Here is a 13,730-nt window from a genome sequence, read left to right as displayed (position 1 = left end):
GGGTTTAATCATATACCCAGCAATACACTCCCCTAAGAATTTCTACAAATTCTAATTCAGGGAGGCCATTTTAGACCCCTTCCTTAGGCTTGCCTTTGATTTGCATGCCTTAGAAGAGCATATGTAAGCATACCCGTCTATATACGAGTAGCCTTAATAATCCCCATTCTATTATCACATCTTACACTATTTTTTTCTTTTTTTATCAGATTAAATTTTAAAAAAAAATCTATTGTCTTGGTGTTTTTTATAAAAAATGCTTCACTAAATTTAAAACATAAAATTACCTCTTTTAGATTTTACATAATAAGGGTTAAAAAATAATTCATTTTTACCTTTACTCCATCTTTTCACACTCTCCGAATAACTGCGTTCTTTTTAAAAAATTTTGTACGTAGTAAGTTATTCGGAGGGGGGGTGGAAAGATGGGGTAGCGCCAAATCTTTTATTGTGAGGGGAGGACGTACAATATCCATTTGAGCTACGGGGCATATTATACCTCCGATCCCAAATTTTTACGTTTTATTTGTGAAAAACAAAAATATTCAATTCAATGAGTCTATAAAATATATTAATAGAATCAATAAATTTGACAATCCCAGTAACGTTTTACTCACCTGATACACCTTAAGAAAACATTTTAATAAAATAAATATCTTTATGTTGGAAATTTTATTAATCTTTTGGGTGATACGATTGGTTTACTAGATGTACTTTTTTTTCGATGGCGTATAAAGTTAGAATAACACGAAAGAAAGATTGTTGTTACTTAAACATGTTATTTTCTTTGGCTTTTACTGATTCATTATTAAATGTCAAGGAATTGATCACTGATAATTTTACTGTAAAAATGATAGATGAGAGTAATGATAGATTCAATATTGAACATTAATATTATCCTATTTATCAAATTTCTAAGACCTTTTCTACGATACTTCTTTTTCTGATGATAAGTATCTAAAAAAACGTCCGATTGGTTTTGTAAAAAAACCCAAGATTACAATTAAAAAATTTGTATCAACGGCACTAGATAACGCTGTGTCCTTAATTACTACATATGATATTGATGCCATTGTGGGCATTATTGATAAAAATTCATTGTGTAATAGTATACGTGGTTCCTTTAATCTAAATTTTACTGCATTGAAAAACGCATTTACAAAACTTTTACTGACAAAAAGACATTTGTGATATCACAAAAACTTCGTTTATAACATAAAAAATTGTTCGTATATTTATTTTGGATATTCTTCATTAAAACTCGGAGATTTAAATTTATTTATAATATCAACGAAAACTGATACCACACAAAATAAATATGATAAATTGTATTCTGTTCTTAAATCTTTTAAAAGTTATGATAGCACGAAAGTAGATGATAAAAGGGTCTTTTGTGCTAAACAAGTAGTAGTTAATGAATCAGATAAAAAATAACAGGTATCATTACATAAGAAAATCTTCAGTGCTTTTTTACATACTTGTACGATTCGTGTAAAAAAAACCTATCTTTTTTGTAGAAGTTTTAGGCAATAAATCCAAAACTCAATCGAGCCATTGTTTGTTGCTGCTAAAGAATTACAAGCACAATTAAGCATTGAAACGTTACCTTTTTTAAAAATTGACCTTTGCATTGAAAAAAGTACCAAAGAACCCTTTTTAACCTGTGCAAGCGAGTTGATATTGAATAAGTTGGGATATAAATTTACCCACAATATTTTGTTTAGTAACTTGATTGGTAACTGTCATCACAATAACCTAACGAAGAAAAAAGCACAATATATTTGTACGAACAGCTTCATTGATAAAATAAACTTTTATAGCTCAATAGAGGATATCACTAAAAAATGTAGGAACAATACATTTTTACCAGAGGTAAGTATGGCTTTTTTAGATATGTCACTCTTAACTGTATGTAGTAAAAAGCTGAGTAAAGAAGAGAAGAAAACAATCGACCTTAGAAATATGATAAACAACTTCAATGCCTACCGATAAGCTATCGACAAGAGGTAAAAATATCGCCGGTGTTTTTTCTTGAAACTACTAATATAGTCGATGCAAGTTATCCAGAAACAATAAATTTTATCCCCGTTAAACAAGTTAATGATCTTTTAAAATGAATTACAACCTCATGTATAATTCAATTTGTATTTCCCAAAACCGACTTTGATCTTTATAAATTTATTTTATCCTTTAAAACGACCACCAGAACTGCAAGAATTGATATTATTTTAAAGTTTAGAACCATTGAGACCGGTACTGTTGTCCGGATTTTAAGCCATAAATTTTTTTTGGCAAAAGAAGTTAATTGTTGCTATTACTGCATTCTGCTGGTCGAGAAATGCAAGGCCGACGTTATAGACAAGTGGGTTTGGTACTGCAATAAGTATAAAACAAAGCCCAGTGTCGGGTATAATCCATTTTCGCAATATATCAATTAGGCTTGACAGATGTATGGATAGTGATAATTTTGTGGTTAGAAGGCGAAAGCGATTCAAAATCTCTCAAAATTGCGATATGCATCAAAACATTGTTCGTTAAATTTTTAATGATTTAAGAGAAAGAATCTCTCATAAAATTGAGCAAGATCCTCCAAAACTGGGCGGCCAAGGAATTGTTTGTCAAATTGATGAATCTTTATTTTGTTATAAACAAAAATATCACAGGGACCGTATTAAAAATGCACCAGTTTGGGGATTTGGTATTGTTGATACCAGTGTGAAACCCGCAAGGGGGTTTATACAAATAGTACCAAACAGATCAGCAGAGACTTTACTTTCTATAATGGCTAATGTTTGCCGCCCAGGTACAATTATACATAGTAATGGGTGGACGGCGTATCGGAATATTTATGATCTAACGGGCTTTGAACACTTTACTGTTAACAAGACAGCATTCACACGCAAAATATTGAATCATATTGGTCGAAACAGAAACTTTTAATTAAAAAATATGAACGAAGTCATGAGAAACAATTTACATCTACATCTTGCTGAAATTGTGCGAAAAGACAATAATCTTTTAAATCTTCTAGCATGTTTGGTGGGGTTACCCGGCGTTTATTAAAATGTTTGCTTTGTTGTTTCTATCTGCTTTATTCTAGTATTAAAATTATTTAAATATTTTTTAGGAGGTGTATAATGTTATAAATCATTTCTGGTGCGTATGGCATGATTTATCCGATTTATTGCACAAACTAGTCATTAAAACGTATATATTTATTTACTGAATACTTCTTTAAATACTTTTTTAATCGGAGGGAAGCCTATTGGTTATAGAGAGAACCAATGGCGTTGATCGGAGTTTCACAATCATTTAATTGTAAAAGACTATTGGCTTTAATCATGTTATCATACATGTACAGAAAAACAATTTTTTATATACAACATTACAGCCTACTAATGATAATACTAAATAAAAAATCTAAGGAATATATATAAAACAAAAATTCGATCAACACGAAGATGTAAGTTTGAGCTTTAAAAAATAAAGAAAACACATGATCGCGCTGGTGGCGCGCGACAAATAATAAATTATCAAAAAAAGGGTACACAAAAATTCATATGAGAGATTACTTAAATACCAGTAAGAAAAACATGGTAATAAAAAATTGCCATAAATAAAAAGTTACTTGGAAACCCATTCCTAGAAGAAACGGCTGCCTCGATCTATCTATACTTAGTTATGAAAACAAATGAGTGTAAACTAGCTGAAAAGGCCGGAGATTATTTAAAAATAAGTAATATTCAACCTACTGAAAAGAAAAATATTTCCTACTTAAGATTGTCTTAATGATTTTAATAACATTTACATCAAAATAATGATACCAACACGAAATCCAAAAAAAATAATACGAACCTTTGTGTCATATCCTATTGATGATATTACAAGTGGTGAGTCTGCGTCGATCCACAAAATAGTTGCACATAAAAAATCTTCTGATAATCAATATACTTACGATATCAAGACTACAGACAGTAAAGCCGATGACGATTTAAGTTCAATATTTGACCGTTTTTTACAACGGAACGGTGGTGCAAGCAAATCGATTACTGATCACATTAACAACTTAAATCAAGAAAGGTGTAACACGAATTACAATAAAAGCACAAATAAAATGAATACAGCAAGGGCCGATTTATTCCTCCCACGTAATGTCGATTTTTATCTTATTGATAAAATTAAAGACATCTCTTGTCTAAATTAAAAGTACTACAAAGATATTGTCATTTTGTTTTACTGTTTAGAATTTAATGATCAAAGTATTCGTTTGCTTGTGCCTTTAAACAATTTTCTAATCAAAAAATTGTTTATCTTCGGCGCGCTTATCAACCCCTTTATACAAACTTTTTAAAAGCTTCAAATTAAGGCTTATACTTTTTAGGCTTAAAAAAAGTATCCCGCGTTTGGAGAAAATGTCGATTTTGGGAACTTTTTAATATAATCAAAAGTTTTAAATTTTACCCCCAAAAATGATAAAATTGAAAAGAGAAAAAGAATTTTAAGTTTGACAGAAGTGGCAAGAAGCATGTACAAAAATACAAATTTTATAAAATATGATTGTTTTACAAAACCACTTAAGTAAAAAGATTAAATGGGATGTACTCTTTTTGCACGTAAAAAATATTTAATTGCTATGGAGTATTCTATTTTCGAAAATATTTTTTAACTGTTAAAATAACCATTAAAATTATTGGTCTAAGTCTTAATTGTATGCCATTATATTAAAAAAAAGAATATCAAGTGTGTCTAAATCAACTATCAACCATACATTAAATTTCTAATAATTTAAATGTTTTTAATTAATATCTTAATAATACTACTCAAAAAAATGGTGGTGTTAATTATATATAGAAGTAGGTGAAGGGAAACTGAAAAATAAAGTTTAACAAAAGACTCCCTGTTAGGTGGTCCGTGTATTGCTGGTGCGGCGAGTAAAGCCGACAGACGCGTTGTATTACAATCTGTGGATAAGAAAGATAAAGAATCATTAACAACCTTCTGTACTAAATATATTGATAGTACTTCTACAAAATATACTTACTGTTGGTGAGGTTATTCTGATCTCTCTAAACATTTAAAATGGTGCAACTTAAACACAGTTTCACAAGGGTCAAAAAAATTAAGCGAAATTATTTTTTTAACAGTTCCACAAGGGTTAAAAAAATAAAAAAAATAGAGCGATAGTATTTTATTGACTGTTTCACAAGGGTTAAAAAAATAAAAAAAAATAGAGCGATATTATTTTATTAACAGTTCCACAAGGGTTAAAAAAATAAAAAAATAGAGCGATATTATTTTATTAAATGTAATTGCAAATTTTTAATTTTTTCTTTTAGAACCTTTCTTTAAACTTGAATTCATAGATAAAATTGTGGTATTACAACCACATATTAAGTATGTTTTATAGAAAAACTTTATTACAAAATAATTTTAAATTTTAATCCATCCATGCCTTTTATGAAAAAAAACTAAAATAAAGAAATCAATATCAATCTATCTATTTATTTATTTATACTACTACCTTGCGCCATTCCGTTGAAAACAAGATCACAAGCCTAGTGTATGTTTTTTTCTTTTTAATAGATATGGTATGCCTTTATGTACGTACCTATTTTATTATTTTTAATTACAAATTGTCCTTTTTATTATAAATTAAAATTTACTATAGATACCTTGTATAAGATTAATATAACTAAATAAAAGCAGATGAAAATGCACAAAAACACCGTTTCGTGCTTAAGGAAATAAACCCTAAAATGAAGCTTCTTGTTCGTTCTTAATAAAAAATACAAGGAATTTTAAAAAAATTATTTATTGATTTTAAAATGGTATATTATTGTAAAGTTTAGTATTTTGTGCACAAATAAATCCATTTATATTTAAAAATGGTTAAAATGGATAAATTAATCGAAAGAAGCGTGGGTTTTATAATTATTTGTATATAGACATTTCAAACACCCTCCCAACTTTTATGAGATTTCTCGCCTTTCTTACTTCATCTCCACAGTGTGCTATAGTAGATTTTTATAGTATAAAAAAGAATGTGTATAGAAAATTTACATAAAGTCTCGCTATAAAGCCGTAACACACAACTGAAATAAGAAAAGATTTGTTGTGATTAATTGTGTTTGAATTCCGTTTTAAACGAAAAGCATAAGCTAGCCTATCTATCTACTATATTATAAAAATATAAGGAAAATTTTGATTTATTTTTTATCCCTTCTTTTTTTTAATTTAGGAAATTGTTTGTATTTTTTATTAAGAAAGAATAACACAATTATTAAGTTTATTTTATGAGCGCAGCACGATGTTTTGTGCATTTTTTTGGTTTTATTTGATTATAAATACTGTAAAACAAGGAACTATTGCAAAGTGTAATTATTGATAAAGAAGGCATTTTATATTTTTGAACGATACATACAAGCCTAAGTATAACATGCAAATTAAAAAAAGGTGCATATACCGTGTTTGTAATCCTGTTTAATTAAATAGATTTATTAGTCATCATCAGTATATATAAAAAGGTTGAACCTCGATATTTATTTATTTTTTAACTCTTCTTTTTTTGAAAATAAATCAAAAATTCTTTGTATTTTTATTAAAAACAGATAGATAGAATCATTTTGGGGTTTATTTCTCTAATCACGGTGACAGTGAATTATCTAATATTAATATTAAAAGCAAAACGATCAAATATAAAACAAGACTCTGAAATGGAGCCTTTTGAGCTCAATCCCTCCTAATTTATATAAATAATTTTTTTTAAAAAAAATACTCCTGTTTCAGTAATGCAAAGCGAAGAAAATTTAGTTGAAATTTAGAGTTTGATAAAAAATTGTTTACTTAAAAGAAAATGCTCCGTTTTTAATGGTGAAGTGAAAAATAGAAAAAAAAACAAAATTAATATTGTGAGATGTTAAGTTAAGAAATGTTACAAGGAAAGAAGTTTATTTGCAGGTACTGCATTTGAAAAAAAAATCGACCATATAGGTATATTAAAAGTGTTAACCCTCTGGTGTACAAAGATACAATTACACCATATTGCAAAGATTTTAGGAAAAAGACTGAATGTTGTCTCAAATATTCTTAAAATACTTTATAAAGAAAAATTATATTTTAAATATTTAAAAAATAGAAACGAATTTTTAGGAGGAGGTAAGATGGTAGTAGAAGTAGACGAAAGCAAATTTGGTAAAAGGAAGTATAGTAATGAACATGGGGTTGAAGGTGTATGGATACTTGGAATGGTCTAAAGATCATTACAACTTGGGATTGTTCTATTTCCTGTACCTAATAGAAAAATGAATTTTTTAAACATATTAATAAAAAAATTTGTAAAAAGAGACTCTATTATATACTCTGATTGTTGAAAGGATACTCTAAACTTTCTAATTTTATGGAAAGTTATCTTACTGTTAACCACAGTAAGTTTTTTAAAGACAGAATAACTAGTGTTCATACCAACACTATCGAGGGAAATTGGGCAGCTATCAAACAGCAAACACCAATACGATGTCGCACAAAAAAATCAATTTTACCATATTTGCTCCGTTTTATGCTTTTAAAAAATCATAAAAAGATTGCTTTCTGATTTTAATTAAATTACTTCTTTGAGGCTTTGTTATTTTTTTCAAAAAAGTTATTTATATAAATTAGGGGGGCCGAACTCAAAATTAGCCTTATAAAACACAAGGGTTACAGAGTTAGAATAAAAGTATAAGCAAGTTTAATAAATAAATAATGTTAAATAAGAAATCTATATCATCTGTAACCAAACCATTATCTTTAAAGAATAAAGATAGTGACACGCGGAGCAGTGTTGTTGTACATTTTTTTTTGATTTTATTTAGTTATTGTAAATCTTATACAAGATGTCTATATCAATTTTTTTTTATAATCAAAGAACCGATTTGTAATTAAGGATAATAAAATAAGTACATACACAAAGGCGCATCATGTCCATTTAAAATGGTGAACACACTTTATATTTGTGATCTTTTTTTTTCAACTGGATAGCGGAAGCTAATCAATATATACATAAAGTCTAAATCTAAATATTTATTTTTTAACCCTTCTTTTTGTAAAATTTTGGGTTGCACCCCTTTATTGGGGTGACAAAATAAAAAAAATAAAAATTTACTTTAAATAGTAAAAAAAAACCAATCTATTTATTAAACAATATGCTTCGATTTTTTCGTCAGTACTTTTTATTTATGAATTTTTACGTTATTTGGATCAACAAAATGCAAATGGTGATTTACTACCGAGTGGTTATATACAAGCACACTTAAGTCAACATAACCATACCAACCGTTTGTTATGGTTTTTGTTCCAACATCAATATTGTTTAAAACAAAACGTTCACAGATGGGCTTTGTTTGTCGTCTTACAATTTAAATTGCGACTTGTTATGCTATACGACTAATACGGCCGATAAGCGGATCACGCTTGCCTGTAAATAACCACTCACGACCATCGTACCGAGAACAAATTTGCATTTTATGCCCCAATTTTGAAAACCACAAAGATGAATTTGTGGATCAATTTTGTTCAAATGCATTAATAGTTCAATACACATATTTTTCTTCGGTTTCGCATTCGTTGACGATGTCTATCACCTTTACCCCTAAATGGTGAAAGCATATAATTTGCAGCACGGTGTATACTTTTGTTTTTATGCAATGAAGAATTGTATCTGCATACAAAGATTCCGTCTTTCTGAATAAACGCTGATTACGACGAATTGGTCGTTTTGGCACTGGGCCTGTTCCCGGATAATTATATTTTTTTAACTCATTACCCAGAAATGGGCCCTAATTTGAGAATTTTTTTAATTCATAAAATTATGGTTTTTTTACAAGAATCAAATGGAATAAGATTTTGATTTTTATTAACTTAAAAGATTCAGTAGAGTGATGTGATTTTTATAAATCTTTAAATATTAATAAGATATGTGATAAGTGTAGGTCAGAAACGCGTATAGAGCATAATGAAACCCATGTAAATTTTCATCAGTTAAGCGGGTCTTCTCCACAGATTCGCCTACCTTTTTTTTCATCATAATTCTAGGAGCTAAAAAATAAAAAAAAGATAATAAGTCAAAAAACCAATAGGCACAGCAAACTAGTAGGCAAATTCGTGAGGTTAAGCAACCACCCCGATATTTTTGTATAAATCGACAGAATTTCAAAAAACTAATGCTATTGTTCTTAATTCAAAAAATACTACTATTTTCAATCCCACCAATCTATTACTACCCAACCCCAATATCATCTAACCAAACTACCTACTCCAACTATCTAACCATCATCATTTAAATCCAACTACTTAACTTAATCACCCAATTTAACGGTATCTAACCCAATATTACTTAACTTAATACACTACCATATATATTTGTATTCATAAATACAAAAAGTTATTTCAATTTAATAACAAAAGCACATATAAAACCAAAAAACTATCACAATTATTGGGAAAAAACATCAATGGTTCCTTTTAGAAGAGCAAAAATTTTAAAAATAACCCCAATGAATATTAACAATAGAACATAAAATTTTTCAAAATTTAGATGTGCTAAAAAACTTTCTTATAAGCAATAATATTATAAACTCCTCCATTTCCTGTTTAAGATGTAGCAATTTGTCTAGGTTGTTGCCAATTTCTACAAGCAACGGAAGTATAGGTTATAGATGCACAAAGAAAGGATGTCAAAAATGCCTTTCTTTTTTTCATTATACTCTGCCCTTAACAAAAGTAGCAAGGCTATTTATTGCTTAATGTGTGACTTAAATTACTTTCGGTTGTCGATATTTTTTGGAATATTCGACACTACTATTGCAAAGTATAAGTCTTTACTTTTAATTTGTTACAAAGACTACTTTGAAAAAAGGTTTGTTGTTTGTGAGGCTGTGGTAAAATTGTTCAAGTTGATGAAAGAGTTTTATCACACAAATGAATTATTAAAAATCTTACAGGCGCCGGTGATACTAGGGATACAATTTGGATATTAAGTGGAATAGACCGAACAGAAAAGAGAAATTTCTTTCTTCGTAGAGTTACTGTTCGTACTATAGGATCATTAACTGTGGCTATGATGTCTAATATCAACAATGATAGCATTATATTTACCAACGGATACACGTCTATTGCAAGAAATTTAAATTTTAGGCATCATATAATTAATAATACTGAAAGTTTTAGGACAGAAGATGGCACCCATACAAATAATATAGAAGGGTTTGGGGGCCATATGAAAAGTACTATGAAGAAAGAAAACGACGTTTTTTTCGGGATGATATCGACACCCGGTCAATTCAGTATACATTTAATTGAAGGTATTTTTTAGGTAAAAGTAATATAGAATTTTCTGAAGTATATATTGATATTTTAAAGACTTTTTTGAATTAAATTTTTAATAATATTTTTTTAACCTTTGTTTTACATTTCTTGAAGGTAAGCCAAATTCGTGGAGAAGACCCGGTTAAGATGTATAATTTGTAATTGTAGAAGGCCAGATTTATTGTTAAAAGGGACGAAAATAAGCAGCTCAAAAATAAGTTTTATGAATATTTGTTTATTATCTATTCTTGGCTCGAAAAAAAACATGAATACAGCATGGCCAAAAACTCTAATGTATCTCTAAATTATATTAAGAGAATTAAAAAAATAATGATTAATGTTGTTGTGGAGAATAATCAGAAGAACGAGATAAAACCGTGAGACGACCATCCTGTATAGGTCGGCCAAAGCATAATTGTTAAAGACAAGCTTCATAATTCTCCCTTTGAAAAGTATAATAAAATAAGAGAAGAGATTTGGTTTGTTGGGGTTGTTGAAGAAGTTTTTCGAAAGCTTATTTTAAAGATAGTTCTAAATAGAAAAAAAGAAACATTTTTGAAATTTTTCAAAAAGTATATATATTCATGTTCTACTATCAAAACAGATGGCCACGTTTCCTATCCATACACTATGGCAAAGATTAAAGGCAATCATATTGTTGTTAATCATGAATTTAGATTCACAAATGAAGAAGGACACCAGCATAATTTGATAGGCGGAGAATGGTTTTTATTCAAATCTGATTAAAAACAAGAAAAGGAGTTCCAGAATTTGAAATTACTGGCTACGTTTAGGTATACCAATGGAGAAGAAATAATATTGATGGCTATGATAGAGATGACACAGCCAAAGCCTTTTTAAAATTGCTTAGATTATTGTTTAAAAAAGTATGTTTTGTTTTAAAAAAGTTTTATTTATGCATGTAAAAACCCACCTACCCGACATAATCAGCATTTTAGTAGTCTGAAAATTTCAGAACATTTTATAGCCCCTCCTGTGACCAAAAATTGGCCGGGTTTAGACCCTAGAGCCGCCATCAACACCATTTCGCAACTTGCCCTTTTCCATGCGCATTATATCCTTTCAATACATACCCCAGGAGATATGTTGATCAACCCGGTCTCAAAAGCCGATCCAGATAGCTTTCCTCTGTTTCGATTTTTTTTGGGTAGTTGGAAAGGATTTATCATATAAGGGCATAAAAATAAAAATTTTAAAAAATCTTGTCCTCCCCCAATCAGGAAAAATTACTAAATTTTGTTTCAAAAGCAATAACAATATTGTTTTGATTATTTGACGTACAGAATATTCCCTGTATTTTTTTGTGTTCTATTCAAAAATCCAATTTCAAAAGTGTATTACTGCCGTTTTTATACATAATATAAACAACAAATCATTAGCTTCTAAATATAAACGTAAAAACTTGACGCAAGATACATATTATTAAAAAGCATACATTGTGTAAAAAGTACCGTTTTATAACTGGACAGCGCAAAGTCTATTATTTAGTAAAAAGTAAGTTATTCTAAGAGCCCGAAAAGAACAATTAGCAGTGAAAGGGTCCTAAGCTCATCAGAAAATTGCCCTGGGACTAGCCGCATTCTTTGCAGCACGCCAAAAATCTTCATGGTTTACTTTCATAATTCCACGCATTGTATGCAACTCGGTCTTTTAACGGCTACATAAATTTTTAAATTATTCTTATGCTTACCATCTTCATTTGTAAATCTCATAGTATGGGTTGCTTTTTGTTGATAAACCAAAATCTACAACTGCTGATCTGTACGACGCAAAACCATCTGTTCTTATAATGGTTTCTTTTTCATTATAAATATTAGAAAGATTCATTATTATATTGGCCGATCTATTTGGAATAATTTTAAGAAAGAAATTGTCGCTTTCTTTTTCAATTCCTCTCATAAACCATGTTTTACCTGCAATTGTATCTTGTGTTGAAGTAGGATTGGTGATCATCCTACCTTTACTTATTGCGGCTTCATAAACCTGGATAATCTTATTAAGTCTGCTTATTTTAGAAAAAAATTTTAATTTCATTTTTATCTTTTCTAAAATAACATCCCTATAAGAAATATTAGTGGGCTCGGAAATTTCGTATGTTGAACATACAACCGCATTACTTGGTTTCAAGACCCAGCAATAAATTATTCCGAGCCGAATATACAAAGGCTGCCTAGATTATTGAATATTGTGTCCGTCTTGGTAATTTTCGTTTCTTGAATCCATTAGCACAATAGAAGCATTTTCTTTCTGCATATTTTTTTTCTAGATTTAAAATAAAGCCTTTAAAATCATACCTGATTGTTCGCAAGAAAACATTGGCTGTGGTTAGTTAATTAATTGAACTTTCATATTTTTTAAGATTGAATCGTACAAATTTCTAATCATTCCTAGAGGTAAAGAATTTAAAAAAAATAAAAAACCGCTTTTCTAAATATACTGTCATGTTGAAATTAATTATATAACGTAAACTGAAAAAAATGTTTTTTAAATTTTTAAAACACCCCCCGCGAGACTGTGTTTAAGTAGCTTCTTTAAATTTACATAAAACAACTAATCATTTAGGGGTACGGAACTTTTTTTAAAAAAGGAAAAATTTAAAAAAATGAAAAAATAATAGTGTTTTCTTTAATTTTCAATATTAAGCAAAATGTTAATAAATATTAAAATTCTTTTTCTTTTCTCGCGAGCAATAATACCTAAATGAAAATACAAACAAATATCCTGAAAAAAGTCTTTCCGTAGTACCATATTGTACGCTCAGTTGTTTTTTAGCATGATCTTACATGCATTCAATATTCTAAGTATGGATATTTGAACCAGTAGGATCGACAAAATTAATGGAATAATTTACTTCTTCGTGTTCATATATACTACTGTCATATAAACATCAGTGGGCTCTCCAAATATCAGAAATTATTCTTGATCCGCTTCAAATCTTTTGTAATATTATTCTTATTGGCTTGGCGCATTTTTCACCTATTAATTTTTTACCCTCAATAAAAAAAAGTTTACTAAAAAAATTTTGTTTTATATAATCAGTTTAATTTCCAATGAAAGCTAAATGCAATTTTCTTTAAAAATTCTACACCGTAATACTCAGAATATCTATTAAGAATTTCTTTCATTTTATCTTCAACATTAATAGTAGAATCACAATACAGAGATTGTAATAGCTTATTTTCTGTTATTTCCTGTTCAATTATTAATTCTTTTAATATTAAAAAAAATGATGCTTGTTTTACCTTTACAAGACTGTTCAAATGCCTATGCATTCCTTCTATGCTATTTGTCGTCCTTGGTATTCCGTTTAAAGTTCTATCAAATACATTCCAAAAGCTTATAGATTTATTACTGTCATTTTCCACCAA

General features: G+C 28.9%; 4 protein-coding genes and 1 pseudogene across 4 annotated transcripts; 2 read left to right on the top strand and 3 right to left on the bottom strand.

The window, feature by feature from the left end:
• Window positions 1–350: 350 nt before the first annotated feature.
• On the bottom strand, window positions 351–476 carry AAJ76_8900013255 (hypothetical protein; the record flags this gene model as incomplete). Its single annotated transcript, XM_024476569.1, has 1 exon — window positions 351–476. One exon carries the CDS (start codon window positions 474–476, stop codon window positions 351–353), a length of 126 nt encoding a protein of 41 aa, XP_024330017.1.
• Window positions 477–2,416: 1,940 nt separating this feature from the next.
• Window positions 2,417–2,728, top strand: AAJ76_8900011314 (hypothetical protein; annotated as a pseudogene).
• Window positions 2,729–3,817: 1,089 nt separating this feature from the next.
• On the top strand, window positions 3,818–4,204 carry AAJ76_890009913 (hypothetical protein; the record flags this gene model as incomplete). The annotated part of the gene is made up of 1 exon (XM_024476571.1): window positions 3,818–4,204. The coding sequence occupies one exon, from the start codon at window positions 3,818–3,820 to the stop codon at window positions 4,202–4,204; it is 387 nt and encodes a 128-aa protein (XP_024330016.1).
• Window positions 4,205–12,057: 7,853 nt separating this feature from the next.
• AAJ76_890001335 (hypothetical protein) lies at window positions 12,058–12,396 on the bottom strand (the record flags this gene model as incomplete). Its single annotated transcript, XM_024476570.1, has 1 exon — window positions 12,058–12,396. The coding sequence occupies one exon, from the start codon at window positions 12,394–12,396 to the stop codon at window positions 12,058–12,060; it is 339 nt and encodes a 112-aa protein (XP_024330015.1).
• Window positions 12,397–13,397: 1,001 nt separating this feature from the next.
• On the bottom strand, window positions 13,398–13,730 carry AAJ76_890001 (hypothetical protein; the record flags this gene model as incomplete). The annotated part of the gene is made up of 1 exon (XM_024476568.1): window positions 13,398–13,730. The coding sequence occupies one exon, from the start codon at window positions 13,728–13,730 to the stop codon at window positions 13,398–13,400; it is 333 nt and encodes a 110-aa protein (XP_024330014.1).

The sequence above is a fragment of the Vairimorpha ceranae genome, assembly GCF_000988165.1.
Source record: "Vairimorpha ceranae strain PA08 1199 chromosome Unknown NODE_89, whole genome shotgun sequence".
NCBI lineage: Eukaryota > Fungi > Microsporidia > Nosematidae > Vairimorpha > Vairimorpha ceranae.
This window is presented reverse-complemented; position numbering and strand designations above follow the sequence as displayed.